This window comes from Coffea eugenioides, chromosome 2 (assembly GCF_003713205.1).
Source record: "Coffea eugenioides isolate CCC68of chromosome 2, Ceug_1.0, whole genome shotgun sequence".
Lineage (NCBI taxonomy): Eukaryota > Viridiplantae > Streptophyta > Magnoliopsida > Gentianales > Rubiaceae > Coffea > Coffea eugenioides.
The window spans coordinates 17,983,552-18,005,977 of NC_040036.1; the positions used below are offsets into that span (position 1 = coordinate 17,983,552).

The window sequence follows — 22,426 nt, forward strand, 5'->3', positions numbered from 1 at the left end:
CTAGCGGCTACAATCTTCCAATGCATTGTACGCATGACACAACACCGTCGTGTGTGTTAGTATAGCAAAGGAAAGAAGCTATTATTGGAAAAACTAGTTAAATGCTTAATTTGAAAATGGTACTTCGGCTTGCTTAAGATTTCAGTTTTATCAAACCTATCCTAAATCATGTGTGGATGGGCTGTGCCGCAGTTCAGATTTGATACCGTGTTAGAGAAACTGCGCTTAATTAGCATCAAGTAAAGTGGTCCAAAATATTGACTAATTTAGTTGAAGATGGGCCAAATCTACGATGCCCATGCAATTCAATTGTACATTGGAGGACCAACTTGTCCGGCCTGGAAGACCATCGTTACCTATGGATTAGATTGGAGAGAGAAGGTAGTAGTACTCCATTCCATCAGCGTTCCCACTATGGTGTAAATCGGCAAAGACATCTCTTCACAGGCGCTGATTAAGTTTCGATTTATGGAATGTATTTTCCCAGGGCTCGATTGCCTGGATATGCACCTTGGAAACACAAATGCACTGGGGCAGTTGTAGTAATTAAGAGAGGGAGACTTGGCCAGGCCATGTCCATGTGAGAGACTGCACAACCATGTTCCCGCAAGTTGCATGAAAATGGACTAAAGAACTGTGGGGTTTAGGCTCACATGACAAGTGACAACCATCCTCCCCCCACAAATAGTACCAAAGTATCGTAGTACAAGGGGAAGGAGGTGGGATCCAACAAAGATATTCACCGGCTCCCCACAAAGATCACAGGGTGTGTTTAATGGGGGGAAGATTCCTCCATGCTTGCTTTTCTACCGAAAAGGAGAATATGGATGGATATGCAATTGGGGATTCCATTCCAATTCCATTAGGGAATGCGCTGGAACTTACTTGGATAAATGGTGGCCAAAATATTCTGATCTCTCTGACAATAATTATATGCATTTGCAACTGCCGGAGAACCAACACATCCATCCCGTACAGGTTTCGTACCCCTTTTATCTGAACTTTTTACACTATAGCTAGGATTTTAAGTGCCATAGATCGATGATATATGTCGCTTTTTTGTCACATTAGTTTAGAGTTACATAACATCCATCCGCATCAAAGTACTTGCTACCTTTGCATTCCAAAGTTTCCATTGATTCAAGGCCAGCAAATGCACTAATCTCTCAAAGTTGGAATGGACGACATGATTTTACAAGAACGCAGGTTGGGTCAGGTCATTTAATGTAGAGAATGTCAGACAAATTTGCCAAACAAACATCTCTCATGGGCTGGAATGTGTAGTACTAACTCTGCATAAGCATAACAAATGAGAGTGACGAATAAAAACATGTCTTCCCCACATCATCACATCCTACCACAGGATTCATTTGAGAGCGAAGTAGCATTTAAATAAGTTATTCCTGAATTCTATTACATGAGACAGAAATGAAATATTTATAGGACAAGATAAAAAAAAAACAAGGAAACATCTCTCATGAAACATTTATGGTACCTGAAACAAGGGGGGAAAAAAAAAAGCAAATGCAGATATATATACAGAGATCTGTATTATAGACGTAGTTCACACTTCGCAGGATACAGGTGGTTAAGTTCTCAACATGACCATGCAAACACGTCATTATCCAATAAACGAACTGAAACCTCAAAAATTGAATAATACTCTACTATATACTATATGTTTTCTCAATTTTTAACTTGTAAAGCTGAAAATGCAAACCTGATCCCCTGAAAAAGGTTTGTTCCTCACTTTCAAATGAACTAAGCAGTGTATTATCACAGTATTGTCATCTCTCATATCGCATGCCGCGATCTCCGTGAATCAATCTCTACCAGCTGAATTCTTGCAATTGCCGACCCCTTAATTACGCGTTTAGAAGAAAAGGGGACGATGAAAGGACATCTGATGCAAAATGCAGCAGAAAGTAACATGCAGCCAACTGGAAAATTGCCCTTTCAGCGGGCTTACGTCCATAACTACTCTTCTAAAGATGTCAGACGTGAAAGATAGCAGGACCCTTTATAAATTACTCACAACAAGAACTAGCTGGTGCTGGTCCAGGATGTCCCAAAAATTTTATTTTATTTTTCCGATGAACAGAATGTCCCAAATTCAATCACCCCAAGTTGTGGGGTCCTTCGTACTTATTTTGTTACGGAATGTGGGCGGGCGTTGCAAATTCAAGGACATAATCATGCATGCGATTGCGTGGAAAGGAAATGAATCAAACGATCTACATAATCCGATCGATTCTCATCCATTCAGAGAAAAGGAATATTAGACCATCCACTTTTGTGTAGTAGATTTTATGGACAACTGAATATATATATCACGATCTGGAATTGGGTTTCACCTTTAATTTCAAAATGAATGAACAAGCTGCGGAAATCCAGTAGAAGTATTACATAATTAACTAAAAGAGATAGCCAAGAAATGATCATTTGTCATAGGTTTTCTTTCCATATTCGGGATTCGGGTGGGCTGCTAGCCAACCGTGATTCACGGTCTAGAATAAACCGAACGCGTTTGGCTTTTAATACTCACAATGCTGGTAAAGCATCAAATAGTTTGAACTTTTAATACTCAAATCTATTGAAGAGGTTGGGTAGGCTAGTCATGAGTCATGAGTCATGACCTCTCAAAAAAGAAAAAAGATAAAGTTTGCGAGCATATTAATATTAGCTTTTTCTCTTTTTTGCATGCCTGTTTGCCCCCACACACACACACAGGAGAGAGACTGAGAGAGAAAGAAAGAAAGGCAAGCCGATGTTTGTTTAATGGATCTTTAATAATAATATTTTTCCCAAGTGATAATGGATCTTGAGTAATAATTTCCCCCAAATTCTGTTTAAAGCATCTTTTCCCTACTGATTTTTATTTTCTTTTTCGTGTTAATAAAATAAAATAAATTATTTGTTAAAAAAAAGTTACAACAGTTCAGGTTTAAACGAGTGCTGTTAAATTCCTATAATTCCAATGGACGTGTAGCAATTGAAAATTGAAACTCTAAATTTTGATCCGTACTGGGCTGAAAAGAAATTGCTAATTTGGCCTTTAATTTCCACAAGAATTCTCTCGCAGGGTGTTGAAAAAACGCCTCTGCGAGGAAAAGTTTCATAACAAATTAATTTATAGTACAATTTTAACCCAGAAAATAAATTCTTGGGTATGGTGTTAGCTTCACTAAATCAAGAAACACTAAATCAAGAACCCCAGAATGGGTTCCCCCAAAAAAAAAAAAAAAATCCAACAATGCCATAGATGATGAGAAGAGATGCTAAAAAAAGAGAAGCTGAGACTAGCTACTACTGCTGCTAGCTTCGTCTTGTGCCATCTCTCCTCATTCACCAAACAGATCACCGGTTAATCACTTGATTATACTACTAGCCTACTATTATATTATAAGCAAGCTCTCTCTTAATTTCACCGGAGCATTGATGTTAGAGATCGGAAAACAACTTCTTCGCAAGGAATGGTGAGGCCCATGTCATGATCAAACCCAAACTCCTCCTCGGCGCGTCGAAGAAGGCACTGGAACTCTGGATGAGTCAAAAATGAAATGGGCACAATGTATCTGCTCCTGTTTTCGCCTACATAAACGGCAAAGTGCCCTTTAGGCACGTCAAGCGGCAGCCCATCTTCATCGTACCCGTGTTTCTTTCCCAAACTCGAGCATCTTTTCAGGATTTGCTTTATCACGGCTGCTTGTGGGAGCTTGCTGCTTGATTTTCTGATGGCCATGCTTATGATTTGAAGAATTTGGTTGGTAGCAACTCTCGCTAGTGAAGAGTGGGGAGGAATGCACTACACTTTGCTAGAGAGATGAATGCTGGTGATGATAGTGGGGGAAGAGGATTGAGGAATGGTGACTGAAATGGAGAGGTATATATGAAGAGAGCAATGGGGTCATGCGTCAGGGGGTCATGGGGTCCTGCGGATGCGTAGGAGCAATGGGACAGACCACGGGTGCGGTTTTGGGGATTATTATGTGTGTGAATGTGAGAAAAAAAGGACAGTGGGGCGTGGGACAAGAAGCCCGTCGGGCGTCCGTTGTTCTGTTGGTCCCTGGTACAACAATACGGACCCCCTTTCAAATTTCTTTCTTGCTATTGACAGGAGGGATTCATAAATTCTTTCTCTCCATCCAAAATTTTTAGTTGGAGACTTGGAGCTAGCTAGTAGTAATAAATAGCAGCAGCCAGCAGGAATAAGTTAGTGCCAGGCCCTTTTCATTCATTTTAGGCTCTGCAAGAGTCGATCCTCTGATTTTTTTTTTTTATTTCGTCGAGGAGTGTTGTTGCTTTGCTTGGGTATATTTGGTTTATGGTGCAGTTTTGATTTGATGAGCAAAATTGCCGGTGCTGTTCATTCTAGCCATTAACGTAGCTTTCACTGTTGGAATTTGGTACCAAATCTTCAACACGGATACAAGACATTTCATCAGACTACTACATCTGCTTCTATTTCCAACATTGTGTCTCGTCTCTACTCTGCACTATTGGCATCAACATTTACTACTACTGAGACTTTCAATTTGATGACCACATCTCTATTCGAGTGGCTGCCACTTGCACTTGTCTTAAATGGGAGTACTGAAATATTCGAAGGAATTAGTATTAAATTACTTAATAAACAACGGAAGTCTGGTAAATTATTGATCAATAATGTCTATATATATCTATATATATATATATATATATATATATATATATAGAGAAAGAGCTCCGCTCGTCGAAGCATTCATTTTGTAGGGTTTGGGGCTCCTGCAATTACTTTTTCAATTGTAGGGTACGATCAATTTCAATGGGATGGGTTATGAGTGCCACACAATTTTTCAAGCAGTGCCAAACTTTACTATATCTATACTATATATAATCGGAGAGATCCCCTTTGATGTAAACAATTTGATGTTGTACCAATAACATCATCTAAAGTTATTAGTTTTTAAACTACTCAAATTCCATCTTTTTTTTTTTTAAAAACAATATGATTTAACTCATAAGTACAGCTACCCACATTCCCTCTTTTTTCCTATAATATATTTAAGTATAATAACTTCCTAAATAAAAAAAAAAAGAACAGTTTTTCGGGAAAGAAACATACATGCTCTAACACGATTCTACATATAATAACTTACGGTAAAAAAAAAAGATTAATTATATATTTTTGAAATAAGCACGCACACAGAATGGAATGTGCCAAAAACACTTATAGTTACTCCCTCCCTTTTTTTTATAACTGACGTTTAAGGTTTTGCACACCAATTAAGAAAAGTTTTTCATTGCTTAAATCTGTACACTACTTTCCTTTTATACCCTCATTAATTGTCCAATTCACCCATATTTTCTATCACTAGAGTACTAAATGGTGCTGTTTTCCTAGGCCAAAAGCAATGCAATAATTACTAGGAGTAGTAATTAAGAACCCTGTATTGGAAAAGAGAGATAAAAGGGTAAAATTGTGAAAAAATAATTAATACTGTATGGGGATAATAAAACGACAAATAAAAATACACTAGAGCAAATTTCTTAAACGTCAATTATAAAAAAAAGGGAGGGAGTATTATTTATCGTTATGTTAGCGTATAGATTTATTACGTTAGTATCCAAATTGCATGCATCGTACAATTGGAATTAATGATAACATAAGCCTTTGATCCGCATTGCATTTGTAGCACATTTACTGGGGTAGTTGCAGGGCTACTTTACGAGGGACCGGTGGGGGCGGGGAGAGAGAGAGAGAGAGTCAGAAATCACGGACCATAGATAGATAACTGTACTGTACTGCGGAGTACGAAGTACGAACAACTGGTGTTCAGCGGTTTTGGTGTTTTGTGATTGTTGGGCTTGTGATTCTTCCACTAACTGTCAGAATAAGGGGAAAGAGAGACAACTAAACTAAACTAAACTAAACTAAACTGCTCTCTTCTTGTGAGGGAGCGATTCAACAAACAAATAGTAGATTTTTTGCAGAAATTCATGTGGCGAATCGAGATCTTTTGCAGGTTTGACTAGTGCGTAGCAAAACAAAGACTAATAAATAATTGCCCATTCATTCTGCTGCTTTAATGAAAAAAAAGAAGAAGAAGGAATTTAGTTTAGTTCATACAGAACTGAAGCCAGAAAAATTGGAGGCAATCATGATGGTGGCATCTGATCTGAAGAGAAAATTAATGACTAAATTCATTTATTAATCCATCAATGCTTCTATGAATGAATCTGGACTTCTGTCATTTTTTTTTGTTTCAACTTGAACATGAATGCATGCCACATGCAACAATTTAATTTGTGTGGAATGGTCTCTTTCGGTACTTGTTTTGCGTGGTGGATGGACATCGAATTTTGTAAAATAATTAGGTGCCTTTATTTTAAATGGAAACTTTCAGCAAGGACAATTAATTACCCTTGAATTTTGCTGCCCCTTTCTATTTCAGTCTATGCCTCCTGTTTGATGTAGTGAACCATCAGACCACGTTCTAAGTTGAGTTGTGATCAAATTGACTGGAAGAAAAATACAGTATGACAAAGCAGCTATTTGCTTCGGTCACAGTGATCCCCAGACAGGCAAATTGCTGAATTCTGAATGGGCGTTGGAAGCCACATTACAACTTCCAAAACTGAATCTCTCTCTCTCTCTCTCTCTAGACTATAAGGTTTTCTACTAGGAAAAAGACCACCACTGTGATCCGTTGAATTGAATGAATGGACCAAGAGCCAACATTAGATAACGCTTGACCTTCAACGTATGTATTTCCTATAACGGAGGATTTACTGCTTTGGGGTTGGGGATCTATTACCATGTGCTGTGGTCCTTGTACTGAACTAGCTACAGCAGCAGCAGCAGCAGCACCACCGCCACCACCACCAAATAGAATAGTAGTAAGAATCAGATAGCGATCTACAATATGAATGATAAAAAGTTGCATCCCCATGTTCTGAGGCTCATAACTTGAAGCCAGGGACAGGGATAATAATTACCCCCTCTGCCTTCTTTTTGTTTTCTGCTTTATTTTACTAGTACTATCTTTTTACTCCCAAGTCCCAAGTCAATTATAGCCCGCCCACCCAAACGAAAAAAAAAAAGAAAAAAAACAATTATATCCCACAATTTCAATTACGAACCTCTTTCAAGTTTCGAGATACCCGGAGATCGGGGAAGCCATTTAATTTAAGGCCTGATTTCTTGCACCAATTCATAATAATAATCCGCAGAAAAAGCGTCACGTTATCCCAAGACGAATTCTTTCTCGCCTGAGCGACGATACTACAGCACACAGAACGACAAGCATTATTGAGATTATAACAGGATAATTTCTCATCCCACTTCAACATTTGTCAATCCGTTCCCCGAAATAGCCTTTCCACCATCCAGGGGCATTACAATTTCATGATAAACAGAAAAATATCAAAATGCCAATTTTATCTATCTGTCCTTAACAAACAAAGGTACATTATACATACGGACAGAGATGAAGTACGATAGGCGGCATATGAGACTAAAGAGAAGTTTGAGGTGGTCCCCCCATGTCTCAACAAAAAATGCGGTGATCCGTATCCACATGAATTGATCATCAACCGCGGCTCTATTTAGCATTTTCGAGTTGGAGCCCCCTATTGCACATGAAAGCCATGTTACTCTTGGCCCCCCGCCCCGCCCCACCCAAGGTTTACATAGAATCAACGTATTCACTCACTCGCTCGCAGTGAAATAAAATAGGTTCCTACTGCCCCAAACTCCCTGGCTTAGCCTCTACGATATAGAAGAAATTTTTGTGATTTTTCACTCAATCTAAAAGTGATATATAATCCTTCAATAATCGCTCTCTGAATGGAAATACCAACTACTTCTAACATTAGAAAGATATAAATCCTGTACTAGTTTTACAAGCATTACAAGTTCTGTAAAAGCTTTACAAATACAGAGTCTTCCACTTTATAGAGCGCAAGTTTAGCCTCAAGGAGAGGAGAGTGAATCTAAATTGGGAATAAGAAGCCAAATTTTCATTTCTTCTTTACAAATTTATATCCCTCAAGTTTTTACACCAACCCTATTTGATGTTTTTCCATATTCATACCAGCATTTCCACTTTCATACCAGCATAAACACTTGCGGCAATCTTGAATGTTGAAAGAGATTCTGATTTGATCAAATTACAGAGAACATGATGAGAGTCTCATTAAAGTGTCACCTCACGTAGTTTTAGGCCTTCTTTTGGCAAGTTATGCTGTTGGTGTTTGCCACAGCATGTCTTGTGTGGTGAAAGAAAAGTAATAAAAAGGAAAAGATATAAAAGTTTCATGCGAGAAACACGGCATTCAAATGTTTTAGCAGTCTTTAACATGGGACGTCTTGTGTGGGAGGGAGAGATATCGGGGACTTTAACCAACAACTTGACCAGCATCAACGATATATTGGCAACTTTCTCTGAATCTACATGTGCATTTGAATCAAAGTCAATTTCTTTCCACATCCTAATAGCCCAACTCAATCAAGTGGTCATCCAATCATATCACCATGGTTATGCGAGTTCTATTCTCCAGTTTCACTTGTGAAGGCAACTTTTCCTGTTGAACTCGAGCACCTCCCGCCTATTTTAGACCTGGCTATACGAGTAGTAAATATATCAGCATCTCAGAGTAACTTCCTTTTTCTTCCTTCATCTGTGTCTCTATACATTCTTCAAAGATACGGACAGAATTATAATCATTAAAAGCAACCTTATCAAGCCAAGACAGCAACAACTATCCTCCAACTCTTTAGGCGTAACAAGAAGATCAGGGATTGGGGTACATCAACTTGCTAGAAAATGTCATGGTTTCATCTACATCACGCCCAGCAGTAAGGATGATTTTAGGTGCACTAGCTTCCCTTAGTTTTGAAGATCCTAGCACATGACAGTCAGCAATACCTTCAAGCATTTTTAGGTTTTACTCTGTAATGATTGTCACATATGGAATATTGGATGAAATAAGTATTTCTTCTGGTTGCCAAAATTATTCGATCATTAACTCCAAAACAGGGAGAGAGAGAGCATCATCCAGATCTCTACTAAAATGCACTTGCTATTGTTGAATTGTTGCAGTTCTTAAAATGGGACAAAAGGTATGCACAAGTAGTGCACACAGCTCTCCATTAACGTAGTTAATCTAACAATCGAGAGGCCATAAGTGAATAAAGGCAACTCTCAGATGATATACTGTCTGAATCTAAATCATTTATTTTTAAGGTCAAGATTGAAGAATACTGAGTAACAATTCCTATTGATGCTCAAAAAAAAAAAGAAAAAGAAAAAGAAAAAACTTCTATTGTCCAAGTAGATCAAAGAATAAATCAAGGGATTCACATTCCATCTATTATTAGTCAAATGCCTTGCGTCACAATGAGGATGCAGCATTTATCAACGCAGATGAACAAGACTGAAAGAGTGCAAAAAAGAGAATACAAATGGAAAAAGGGAAGAGAAAGCATGAATTTCCCATCTATGAAAAAATTTATAAACATAGCATTATTCATATTATCACAAAATATCAAATTTTCATAATGGCAAAAATTACAATTATGAGAAGTGTGGCATAGGTTTACATGTCAGAGGCAGATTTCAGCTGTTGGTGCTGCCCATCTATCAAACTCAATTGCCTTCTGAGTGTTGCAATATGAGCTTGTACCTATTGCAGTCAAAAGAGCATTTGACAACATTGATCTTATCATACAGATATAAAGAAACCACATACCAGCCAAGCAATTGATAACAAAATACTTCAATGGCAGATATGGACAAGAAAAAAATGCATTCAAAAAGGTTCCCAAATGCTTGACTAATTGAGCACTAAAACCTGCACTGATATTTACTGTACAGAATGCATATAAACTAGATCACAGTTTCAAATCTATGTTTCTTGATCAATGCAAGAAGGAAGTTGGTCAGTTTGTTGATAAAGAAGCACAAAAAAGTGTCTATGCATCAGTAACTATTCAGTGAAATGCAGGTCTTATAATGGTGTCGTCAAAGTTTATGCGGTTCTTATAACCCCGTCGTCAAAGTTCAGAACTCAGCTTCTCAAAGGAACTATGAGTATCTTGTCTTCCAACCACTCCACTGAACGTAGTCGTGACACTCAAATGGGACTAAAATCCATGTCCACCTGGTATTCACTACTATAGCTAAAGCATGTCATCAACTACCAGATGTCACCAGGCATTAAACATAAGTTTTGTCCGGTATAAATCATAATCCAGTTCATTTTCAAAATGTGCACCAGTATGAAAAAAGACCAGAGTTGTATCACATGTTAAGCTACACTACGGGCTCTCCTGTATCAGGTTCCTAATCCTGGTAATACTTGGCAAGGACTTTTACTATACAAACACCTTATACCATGATTAACATATTCAGAAAAAAATAAATATATCCATAAAACATGAATTAAATCTATATCACACAATAAAAGATACTAAATTTTAAAAATTAAAATACAGCAGGACTAATTAACCAAAGTGAAATTCTGAATGAATTCTGGGACGACACAACTTCTATGATAATGAAAAATTGGAGATACATGCCTTAACTGCAGAGACTATTTGATCCGTCTTCATCCTTTGTCCACCCCCAGTCATAAAAGTAGATTACTCTTTAAAAAGAAGAAGCCTCATAACCAAGGCATGAAGCTATGGCATACATAAGAAAGAAACAACAAGAACAGCACTCCAAGAAAAAGAAAAAAGCTCATAGGTAGAATCACCTTATCCAATTAAAAAAAAGAGCCCAAATCCCACCTCTCTTTATTGTTTAGCTAATTTTAGTGCTGGAAATTCTAGCATCTAACGCTTGCAGATTTCCCAAGCTGTATACATTGAAGGCACAAGTGGTTGTGCAACATTGATCTTAACCCCCTCACACCGAAGAATATGAAAAACCTTGTGCAACAGTGAACCCTAGTAAGCAAACAAGGAGATTGATCTTGGAAGCACATCCAAATCAGATCTCTAGCCATGACATTGAATTTTGATAGAGCAGAAATTATGCCCTTCTTGTTCAAATTTTGCCAAGCGAAAAATACAGATGGGCACACCCATCATAATTCTTCACATTAGTCTACATCATCCACAAATATTGAGTATGTAGTCGTGATAGTATCTTTGATTTTACATCTGGAACTTCATTATCATTGTCTACAGCGTCTACATACTATACCATCAATTAATTTAGACACATGGCTTTTTCAGCATTCAAGCCTTATCATGGGAATTCATCAACTAATACACTATTAAGCTTCTACTAGAACTAATTAGAAACTTGAACTAGTACTTCAAGTCATGCTACGAAGATATTGCCTTCACGTAATTGACAGGTAATAAAACGAGTTGATGTGCATAGGCACTCAAGGGCTTGAAAAAAACTTGACCGGTGAACAAGTCCTATAACCCAACAGAAGAACTAGGAACTCTAAACTGAAATTCACATTAATCTTCCTCTGTTAGTCAATAGAAGATCATAATTGCTGCAAACAGATTTGCAATTAGTTACCAATTTCACTATCTTTACTAATCAGAAAGCTATGTCCTCAAGTTAATTCCCCAAGACAAAACACTCTTGTGAAGTTTTCTGCTTCTAATGGCAAACTGGTTTTGGAAGTTGATAAGAACTCCCTGCTTTTGTCAAAATGAAAGAGATCCTAGATGTGAATTTGGTAATTTAGTTCTCATTGCCCTACTTTAAATTTGTTTTCATTAAACCAATGCATAATTATGTTTTGACTTATTATTGTTCACTACTAATCCTTTAATATTTGATGAGCTAAAGAACTAAACTATCACCATATTATCGTGCATGCTCAACCAATAAGATGCATATCAAACAATAAGATTTGAAGGAGACAGGCATGTGATATTCTCAATGATTTCAAGCAAAACTAATACACTTGCACGAAACAAACTGGTGCACTTTGTCATTCAGCAGAAAGAAAGTTTAATATTTTTGAGAATGTTTATAGTTTAGACAAGCAGGAGGAATTACCAGACCTAAAAAGAAATCAAACTGACCTGCTGACGAGCTGCTGCAAGTTTTAACAGTTCATCAGCCTCTGAGAAATTTGAGAACCACTGACTTAAGGTGTGATCTTTAGTGTCGCCTCTTCTCCTTTTATCTGCATCCTCCAATGGCACTGCAGGTGAACAGGGAGAAACTCAGTACCTAAAAGGACAGTGAAAAGAAAAAGTCCACATATTGTGCGACAGAGAGGGAAAAAGCACCAGGAGGAGGCAAAGCAAAACCAGCGGGCAGTCTAGGCACAACAACAGCTGGGTGATTCTGCACGCGAGAGAAAAAACCTTCTGAAGGCTCAGTAAATACAATTTCATCATAGGATTCCACGACGACTGGTTTTTTGGTGGACATTGGACCAGAATCGTCCTCTGGATACAACTTCAAATGATGGTATCTGTTAGGAGACTAACATCAGCATCTCAGCCTTTTAACATGGACAAACCAAAACAATATTTCGATTAAGTACAACAAAAATCACAGAGAACAAGAATGTTGAAAAGATTAGGAGAAAGAACATATAATTCTTATGGTTTTATGAAGTTTTTAACTATATAAACAGGATCTACAACCCTGCATTAGCTACCTGAATTTAAGATTTCCAGAGTGTCCAATATACAACACAGAAAGATGATCAAGGGGAGAAACTCACAAGTGCAACGGCTTCTCGCAAACATCATTATGGAAATGAAGGGTTATGACAATTTCAAATTCACCCCACCCTGATTCAGACAGCTCGAAAGGTGGGCCGTCAACAACCCTTGTGGGATTATTAAAGCTGGAATGCAATTGAAAAACAACACGCTTCACTACCACACTGATATCCTCATTCGTTCCTCCTCGAACATAAACAGTCCACTTGTGAGATTGGTACCTAAATAAAACTTTATTATTTACTCAGGCATTTCATCAAACGTTCAGCAGACAACAATAAAACAACGACTTTATCAATACTCACTCGCTAGCCTTCTTACCGAGCCAAAATGCAATATTACCATACACAATAGGCACACTTATTTCCAGCTCTTTGAGCTTCTTAGCTAAGTTCTGCACACATCCCAATAACGACATTAAGACGGATACGGTGAGAAAGCCCTTGAAACAAAGAATGCCGCAAATTGAGATTTTTAATGCTTCAGTTTAAAATACTGGGAATTCAAAACATTAAACCTTTTTTTCAGTATCATCGGAAGATTTGACCATTTTGGTCCTCTGTGATTTGGAGGCGGGCCCACCAATGTCCGGCTGATCGGTCCCGTGTTTCTTCGATGATGATGAGCTCTGAGGCATTCTTTCTACGCTGTTCTTCAAGGCTTTTAATCCGGTCTGGGCGAATTGGAGAAGGGCTAGGGTCAGAATAAAAAATCGGCTACGCCCAGGTGTACGATTGATTTGACAGGAGAGGCAAGGGTTCGACCTTGTTTAGGCCTTAGGGGCTTTTTGGTCATTTTGAATAGAACTCGCGCCAACGAATCTGAAAAATATTGACGTGGCAAGCTGATGCTCTTCCAGGTTTTTTGTTGTAAAACATCCGAGTTAGACAGGATTCCCCTCCCCCACCATTACCGTTGAAAAAGGTCGTGCAGGGCATCGGGGCATGTTTGAAATCGAAACGTCGACGTTTTGTGCTGTAAACCCTGCACTTGTGAATAAGAGAAAATTTTCATTTGCTTGAAATTTGATTGGAACTTGAAGCGCAGTCAATCCATTAATTAAAGATTGTAGCTCCCATGGTTCTCTAGTACTAACATCCCATGCTAATTTTTGGCTCTATATTTCTGTCTCTGTCTTATACAGCTTTCAACTGAAACATTTTTTTTTAACAGTCAAAGCTACAACTGTCTCCTAACTTTTGAAAAGAAATAAGTAGTTCTCTATTTGTCGTCGATCATAAAAAGTCCTGCTTGACCCCGGACTGCCCCTAAAAATGTATGTAAATAATCAGACCTAGAACTTACTCATTCTGAAAAGTTCACTATCTTGAAAGAAATCCTTGAACTCGGGGAATTAGAAAAACTTGGAACTGAGTTCACAATCCAAACTTTTCACAGGAACTTTACTGATGATGAGTTCAATGAAGTCTTATGTCAAATAGGAAATAAACACTTTTCTGAAGAAGCAAATAATCATATGACCATTCCAAATTCCACCACTACATCTCCTGTATTTTATTTTGGTAATTACACAAGGATTTTCAACAACCAATACATCAATGCTTGCAGTTGAATTTAGTGGCAACCTTTGGTCAATTGCGAGAGGAGTGTGCTTACGAAATGCTGAGCAAGAGATTGATCTCCAAAAGCTTTCCTGTAAGTAACTTGGTCACAGTCATTTGATCATCTGCAACAATGCATCCTCCCAGTTTGTAGTCTGGTACTTTCTTCAGCAACATTCCATGTGACTGAGAAATTTTAAGTGAATTAGTATTCAGACCTGATTTATCCCCAAGTCATCTACCAACATCTATCCAACTGCATCCAATATCTTTCTTTAGTTTTCTCCCTTTCATCGACTCCCTCAACTGTCCAATTTCGTCCCACATACCATTGCTGGCATACATGTTAGATAGTAAGACATAGATTCCAGTATTATGAGGCTCCAACTCAAGTGCCCTTTGACCAGCCAATTTACCCAAATCAACATTCCCACACTCACTGCAGGCATTTAGCAAGGTCCCCCACATTGAAACCGTGTATCTGCTATTTCCTTCGCAAGGCATCCCATTTATCAACTTCCATGCCTTCTCCAGCTCACCAGCCCGACACAGCGCATCAACCAAACAGCTATAATGCTCTGGGCTTTGTTTTAATCCAAAGTCGCGAGCCATGGATGCAAAATATTTGAACGCAAGATCCACTTGACCTGTATGACCACAAGCGGAAATGACAGCTAAGAAGGCCACTCCATCGGGCCTAATTCCGTTGATCAACATGTCTCTGAACAACATAATCACTTCTTTGTAATGGCCATGTTTTCCGTAAACTCCTAGCAGTGAAGTCCACAACACAACATCTCTCTTTCTCTTCCCTTCTTGTCTGAATCCTGCCATACTAAATATGCGTTTAGCCTTCTCTACTAGCCCACACTTGCCATACATTTCAATTAACAAACTCTGCAGAAAGACGTCATCCCCAACATTTAAAACCTTACGTATAACACTTGCATGAATCTGCCTGCCCAATCCCGTCGCAGATAGCCCTGCACAAGCCCGCAAAGCAGCAGAAAATGTGAAATTGTCACAATCTAAGTAGAACGCTGGCATTTGCCTAACCAATTCGACTCCCTCACTCCACATCTTAGCTTCAGCATAACCTGATAAAAGTGCATTCACACAAACAGTATTCTTCACACGAATTTCATCAAACACCATTGCCGCATCGACAGTGAACAACATTTTCCCGTATAGATCAATCAAAGCACTGGCCACAAAGACGCTACAAAACCACCCTGATTTTTTAACATGGGCGTGAATATTTTTACCAAACCTCAGATTATTATCACAAGAAGATGACTTTAAAGCGCTGCACAAGGCATACGAGTCTACATGAACGCCATTAAAATGCATGAAAGAGAAGGCATGGAGAGCAAGAGAATGGCACCCATTTTGAGAGAAATGGGAGACAATTGAATTAAAGGGCAATGGGTTTCTGGGGTTAAGGAACTTGAACAAGTTGGTTAATGTTTGAGTGCTGTTTGTGTTAAGGCACGAAGTGTATGTGAAGATGACCTTGGTCTGAAGATTGGGTGAGAAAAAAAGTATACCTGTTCTGAGCAAATGTGCATGAAATTTCTTAAGGGCCTTCAGATTTCTTGTTTGAGAGCAGTGGTTTAAGAATTGAGTGATGGGTAGAAAGTTCATCAGAGTAGTAGTATAGGCTGGACATGTGGCTTCCCGGCCGTTTGTGCGGATAGTCTTATATTTTAGGGTAAGAAACAAAAAACCCCCTATGATGTAGCTATTCTACACAAAGCCCCTCACCGTGGTTTCAAATCATACGTGTCGGTATTTCATAGGTTCCATTGTTCAAATAAATGGTTTCGAATGAAATGACAAAAATATCCTAATAATATAAGTAAAAAATAGCCTAAAACAAACAGTTTTTGATTCATTAGTTTCATTCACTAATAATATAAATAAAAATCATCAGTTTCACAAGTTTGGAGCGAAATTGAAGAAAAGCCATGGTAGTTTTATTAAGGTTTGAGGGGCAAAACAGATATATTAGGTCAAAATTTGTCTTAAAACTATTTTAAAAAATACTCTAAAAGGTACTCTAAAAAGTAATCTAAATTTTTTTAATATTTAAAAAATATTCTAAAAAATATTCTAAAAACTCTTCTACTCTTAAATATCCCAAAATATTTTCTAAAAATATTCCAAAATATACTATAAAAACTATGTTACAGTAAAATTTTTTAAAAACACCTCAAAAACAGCTAATCCAAATGGCAGTGACTAAGTTAAACAAATAGGGTAGAAATATACTTACACCGTGCGTATCATTCTAGTATTTGAGAGACATACTTGCACAGATAAAATTGGTCGGCCTATAAAGTTTTAAGATTGGAGTAACTGAGCAAGTAATGAAAGAACGCACGGAAAAGAAAAGTAGGATGGAGCAGGAACAAATAATAAGCATAAAACCTGCTCTCTCTGCCAAGAGACAGGAGATTATCGATGATTTACTACTGGGAAGCTTTACTGTCTATTTTAAAGAGGTTGCTTGGTCACTTTTACTAGGTTAACTTGCAAAGCTATGTACTTAGTGTTTTTTTTTTTTTTTTTTAACAAAAACCTTTAAGCCAATTTACAGTCTAAATGCAAGTAAGCAAAAGAAGAAAGCGATAGAAAATTGTCGAAGCAAGATGATTTAAATATTTTCATCTACTTGATAATAGGTAATATCTACAGCAGTCAGCAGTAGTGCAGAAAAAGAATCCAGTTCTCCTTTGTGCAAAATTGGGTTGAACAGGATTCTGGTTAGCAATGCTAAGATGCGAGTCTCCCATCAGTAAGCTATATAAGCTTCTCTTCTTGCTTAAGGGCTACACAAGTTACAGGTGAGATTGATGAAGGTTTCTTCCTTGCATGGAATTGTCAGAGCTCCCATAGGATGGTGGTATCCAAACTCTTCCTCAGCCTGGCTTAGTAAGTGCTGGGATGAAGGATGGTTAAGGTAGGATAATGGCAGCACATATCTCTTCCAACTAGTTTCCCCTACATAAACAGCAAAGTGGCCTTTCGGTACTTTCGTAGTACCTCCTGGATTTGCAAGAATTCTGTTTAGGATCTGCTTAGCAGAAAGTACCTCCTGGATTTGCAAGAATTCTGTTTAGGATCTGCTTAGCAGGAAAAATTCGAGGCACCGCAACACCCATTATTCTTCGTAAACTACTGAAGTTCTAACTTGATTGACGACACTACTTGTGAATTGCGGATAAGATGCTTCTCTGCTCTGGTTAGGCTAGCGTTGGAGCAGGTATATATATATAATCTATGAAAGAGAAGTTTGTATGAAACTTAAAAAACCATGCTTTCTCGTTTTACCACAATATTCAAACTTAACAAAAACATTAAATGGTTGTCGGAATCTGATTCCATTATCAGCACGTCTATAAGGCTATCAATTTCTTTTCCCTTTTAAATTTTCAGACAGAAAACCCGTGCTTTTCCTTCCCCGGTTAAAATGGATGCTATCAGGCATTGGGGAATAGTGATATGTTTTGGAGTTCTTGAAATGACAAAGAATGTACAATAACACAATTAAAATCAAATTTAATATGCAAAATCATTGGTCAGTAGAACTTAAAATCAAATTTAACACAATTAACTTCTATATTCATTTCAAACAGAAAGCAAAGTTAAAATGAGAATGTCATGTAATGTCTGCACTGAACATGAACATTGTTGAAGCGCCAGTAAAAACCTTTTTCTGAATTTTCTGAGGTAGTAAAGTCTGTCTCCCTATCGAATTTTCATTTAGATATTTACAAGGTGACTTTTTCTGACTTTTTGCATGATTTTAGCAAGAAACAATTCCAGTGATGAGAGGAACTGCAACCTAAAGATCAGTAGTTTGAGTAACTCTTAAAACTACAGATATTGAGCATCATATTGACTGAAACACCAACTAGATGGTGGCGAAACCAATTAAGATGTGTCAACCACATATTAAGTAGATAATACGGGCACATGCTTTTTGCAACAGAGAGAAATTTACACAACAATTTTTTTTGAGAGAAGATCCACATTCTACTTTCAAGTGGTTGCTTGATCACAACCACTTTTGAAAATGTGCACCCCTGTATTTGCTGCTTCCTGTTTGACTGCAGATACTAATTAACAAACGAAGAAAGGGAAAAGTGCTAATATAGAAGTCAATATATTCCATCAAGTAATATTTACGCGGCCATTGCCCAAAAGAGAAAAAAAAAGATTAGTTTCTCCTTGTACAAAATCGGATTAAACAGATTCTAGTCAAATGTGCTAAGACATACGCCTCCTATTGGTAATCCATATCAGTTTCTCTTCTTGCTTATAGTGAACATAAGTTACAAAGATTGATGAAGATTTCTTCATTGCATGGAATTGTGAGTGCTCCCATTGGATGGCAGAAGCCAAACTCTTCTTCAACCTGGTGTAGCAAGTGGCAAAATGATGGGTGGTTAAGATAGGATAGTGGTTTCACGTATATCTTCCAACTGGTTTCACCAACATAAACTGCACAGTGGCCTTTTGGTCTATCTGTACCTTGGGGATTTTCAAGAATTCTATTAAGGATCTGCTTAGCATGAAAAATTCGTGGCGCCTGGATGCCCATTATCCTTGGTAAAATACTAAGACTCCAACTCTCGGTTGATACTTGCTGTTTGAAAACAAGAGGTTTTTCTAAGTTAGCTTTGGCTTGTGTTAGAGTAGATATATATACACTATGAGAAAATCAATCTTTAGATATCAGGGAGTGGTGAAAAAAATTCGACATGGTGGTCCAGGCAATAACGTATATTATTGGGTCTAACATGGCTGTGCCTTGCTGAAATAGACATCAGACCTTGATGGTGGTAATAGATAATTGATGACCTAGGTGCCAGATGCTATTTGCATTAACTTCTCCAGTTGTTTAATTATTTTGTTTTGTTTGATTGCAATGACCAAGTAGCCACATAGATCAAAAGTTTTATAATTTGTTACAACTACTTACAAGCAGAGAAGGTTAGGGTAGTAGGCAAATCACATGAAAATGTTCTTTGGATATAAACTAGTGAAAAGACTAGCATCACTACTTATGCTGAGACAAGGAAGGCATATCATGTTGGTTCATGGCTCTACATATTAAGCAAAGCAGGTTACCTTGCAAAATGGGTTTCAATCTATTCTAACCTGAATTAGTTAGATAATGAGCAGTTGAGCATCACACAGTTCTGCAAGAGACAAACGAGGAGGCATGCCATGTTCATTGGTTGTTCAACATATAGTAAGCAAAATTTCTTACGCAAAATATTTTGCATTAGTGTGTTCTTGACATAAAAATAGAGAGGTGATGGAATTATCATTTCGTTGGCAGAGACAAGTAAGGCATATCATGTCTGTTGATGGTTCGACACAGTAAGCCAAATTGTTCGCGTGGCAAGTTGGGCAATGTACTGATTGAACCCAGCCATCATCTGCCACTGGCCTAATATGTCTTTACAAAAAATTAAAATTCAAGGTCTTCAAATTTTCATAACGTATCCAGATTGATGACTCCCAATGTCAAAAGAACTCTAGACTCAATAAATGCATCAGAGAAGTATCTCCTTTTCAAATTATGAAGTCATTAGTAGATAACAAGGCTTCCAGAATCCTACCAAAAACATGCTGTAGAAAATAGGCAAAATGCAGTGATGGAAGACATATTCCCCATCCAAGGAATCCAATGGGAAAAAAATGTCAAAAGGACAAGAACTGCAAGCACAAGTATGAGCATGAATGAAGTGGCTGATATGAATTACTAACCTTCCTTCATTCCATAATATGGTAGCAAGCCTACATGACAACTCGACAAAAATGTTGAAACTTTGAAGTTGAAACCTTTTATGGGATCATGCCACGACATTCCAGGCCACTCCAGCAGTCGTACATGCTCGTGTAGGCATCGTAAACATCAAACTTCTAGTTTGCAATTCATATTAACACAGAGTCATTACAAAGGCAGTAATGAATTATTTACTGGCACAATGTTTATTATGGGAATAACATCAAACAGTTGTCAGTCTTCAAGGTTTTCAGCAAGAGACTCGTAAAACGACCAATGAACCAACTCGAATATTTCCCTTTGAGACCAATTTTTTGCTCGCGAGAATTCATGAGCATATTGTTTCTGGGTTCTTTACATTTAGATGGTGAAGAGTTTTAAGAGAAGAATGTGCGTCTGCGCTCTCAAGCTCATGACTCGAAGCTTCTCAGATCAACTGTAAAGAATTTGAAGGGTCTCCGGAAAGCCTCGCCGTTTCAAAGCCAAATTGATACACGCACTTGGTTAGCCCACATGATGCCGAATGCAGCAACGGAAATGCAGTGGGGAAATACAGCTAGCTGGAGTAGTTATGGCCATGCAGAGACGTTAGTTACGGCCATGCAGACGATATTTTTTCCATGCAGTTGTAGTTTGTTAATAAGTTTGTTAGTAAGGAATCTTTTGACGTCAGCAGCAGTTGATAGCCGCTCTTAGCTGACTGGCATAGAATGTTATAAATAGAAAAGTTAGAGCCAGGCAAGGGGGGATATAGAAAACTTGTCATAGCCTTTCACTTGTCTTTTCATAGCTTTCATTCTTTCTTTCCCTATAATCTCTCGGTTACTAAGAAATATACAAATCCTTTTCATCTCTGGTTCTTCGAAGTTACTTCTCCGCTTTCTTTGTAGCTTCCAGACCTTAGATAAGCAGGCCTCCACTGACCTCTGCATCAGTGGTATCAGAGCTAGGTTGAACCAGCTTAGTTCACCAATGGCAGAGGGCACTAGGTCTCAAGACGTCAGAAAGATGGAGGAACATGTTCGCGCCATGCTGAAGGAACAACAGGAACAGTTCGAGAGGGAGATGGAAGCTCTAAGGAACTTGGTGATTGAATTACATACACAGAAGGGTCCAGTAGGAGGCAATGACTCCCCTCATAATTCGGATTCTTCAAACAGCAACCGAGGGAATTACCATGTTCCCTCTCGCTTATCCCGGATTGATTTCCCAAAATTTCATGGGGAGGATTTTAGGGGATGGTTGTACAAGTGTGAGCAGTTTTTCGAAATAGATGAGACGCCAAGCTCGGTGAAGGTCAAAATAGCTGCAATGAATCTGGAGGGAAAAGCTTTCCAGTGGCACCAAATTTTCATGCGATCCAGACTCACACGGGAGATTCCGGCTTGGGAGGAGTATATAAGAGAATTGTCCTCCAGGTTTGGAGATTCCTTGTATGACGATCCAATGGGGGAACTTAAAAGCTTGAAACAATCTGGGACAGTACAGGAGTATCACGACCTGTTTGAGGAGCTGCTCAACAGGGTGGAGCTTCCTGAGGACTACGCCACAAGCTGTTTCGTGAGTGGGTTGAAACCAGAAATCCAGCTGTCTGTAAGGATGTTCATGCCTAAAAATGTGCAGCATGCTAGGACCCTGGCCAAGATTGAAGAAGCTAAGGTGCTTGTGCAGCAGAAAGGGAAGGGGTTATCCAAACCTTTCACAAGTTATCCAGGTCATACCAGTAATTCCGGTTCCTTCCACGCCAATCCATCTGGTCACAAATGGAAGGTAGATTCTAAGCCACTCCTACCCCTACCTACCTTTCCAGCACTACCTAGTAATGAGAAGCAGAAGGAGTTAGTCGTTAAGAAACCTTTCAAGAGGTTGAGTAGAGCAGAAATGGATGAGAAGAGAGCTAGGGGGTTATGCTTTTGGTGTGATGAGAGGTTCACAGCTGGACACAGATGTGGTAATAAACAATTCCACAGGCTGGAGGTTTGGGATGATATGTCAGGGGAGGAGGAGAATGAATCAGGTAGTGAAGAAGACACACTGGATGAAGGTCAACTGGCACACATTTCTCTTAATGCTATGACCAACATGAGTGTTCCTAATTTTAGAACTATGAGAGTCACTGGTCATGTGGGAAGGCAGCCTGTGAACATTTTTATTGATTGTGGTAGCTCTCATAATTTCATTCACCCTAAGATAGTGCAGAAGCTGGGTTTGACTACACAGAGGGTTGATCCCTTGGTGGTAGAAGTAGCTGATGGGAATAAGTTGACCACTCAGGACCTTTGCAAGGACTTCACTTGGAAAATGCAAAAACAAGAGTTCAAGGCAGACTTACTTATGTTACCAGTAGGTGGTTGTGAGCTAGTTCTGGGC

General features: G+C 38.4%; 4 protein-coding genes across 4 annotated transcripts; all 4 read right to left on the reverse strand.

Annotated features, from left to right (window-relative positions):
- Positions 1 to 3,040: 3,040 nt before the first annotated feature.
- Positions 3,041 to 3,856, reverse strand: LOC113762834 (auxin-responsive protein SAUR50-like). Its single transcript, XM_027306451.1, has one exon. It carries the CDS (start codon positions 3,740 to 3,742, stop codon positions 3,425 to 3,427), a length of 318 nt encoding a protein of 105 aa, XP_027162252.1. The 5' UTR covers positions 3,743 to 3,856; the 3' UTR covers positions 3,041 to 3,424.
- Positions 3,857 to 9,488: 5,632 nt separating this feature from the next.
- On the reverse strand, positions 9,489 to 13,462 carry LOC113762831 (transcription initiation factor TFIID subunit 14b-like). Its single transcript, XM_027306449.1, has 6 exons — positions 13,212 to 13,462; positions 13,000 to 13,088; positions 12,694 to 12,915; positions 12,251 to 12,438; positions 12,041 to 12,162; positions 9,489 to 9,666 (listed from the first exon to the last, which is right to left on the reverse strand). Exons 1-6 carry the CDS (start codon positions 13,329 to 13,331, stop codon positions 9,580 to 9,582), a joined length of 828 nt encoding a protein of 275 aa, XP_027162250.1. The 5' UTR covers positions 13,332 to 13,462; the 3' UTR covers positions 9,489 to 9,579.
- Positions 13,463 to 13,610: 148 nt separating this feature from the next.
- LOC113762830 (putative pentatricopeptide repeat-containing protein At3g23330) lies at positions 13,611 to 15,907 on the reverse strand. The gene is made up of 2 exons (XM_027306448.1): positions 14,281 to 15,907; positions 13,611 to 13,678 (listed from the first exon to the last, which is right to left on the reverse strand). The coding sequence occupies exon 1, from the start codon at positions 15,898 to 15,900 to the stop codon at positions 14,491 to 14,493; it is 1,410 nt and encodes a 469-aa protein (XP_027162249.1). The 5' UTR covers positions 15,901 to 15,907; the 3' UTR covers positions 13,611 to 13,678; positions 14,281 to 14,490.
- Positions 15,908 to 17,080: 1,173 nt separating this feature from the next.
- Positions 17,081 to 17,420, reverse strand: LOC113758444 (auxin-responsive protein SAUR21-like). Its single transcript, XM_027301302.1, has 2 exons — positions 17,351 to 17,420; positions 17,081 to 17,304 (listed from the first exon to the last, which is right to left on the reverse strand). Exons 1-2 carry the CDS (start codon positions 17,418 to 17,420, stop codon positions 17,081 to 17,083), a joined length of 294 nt encoding a protein of 97 aa, XP_027157103.1.
- Between the last annotated feature and the right edge of the window lie 5,006 nt (positions 17,421 to 22,426).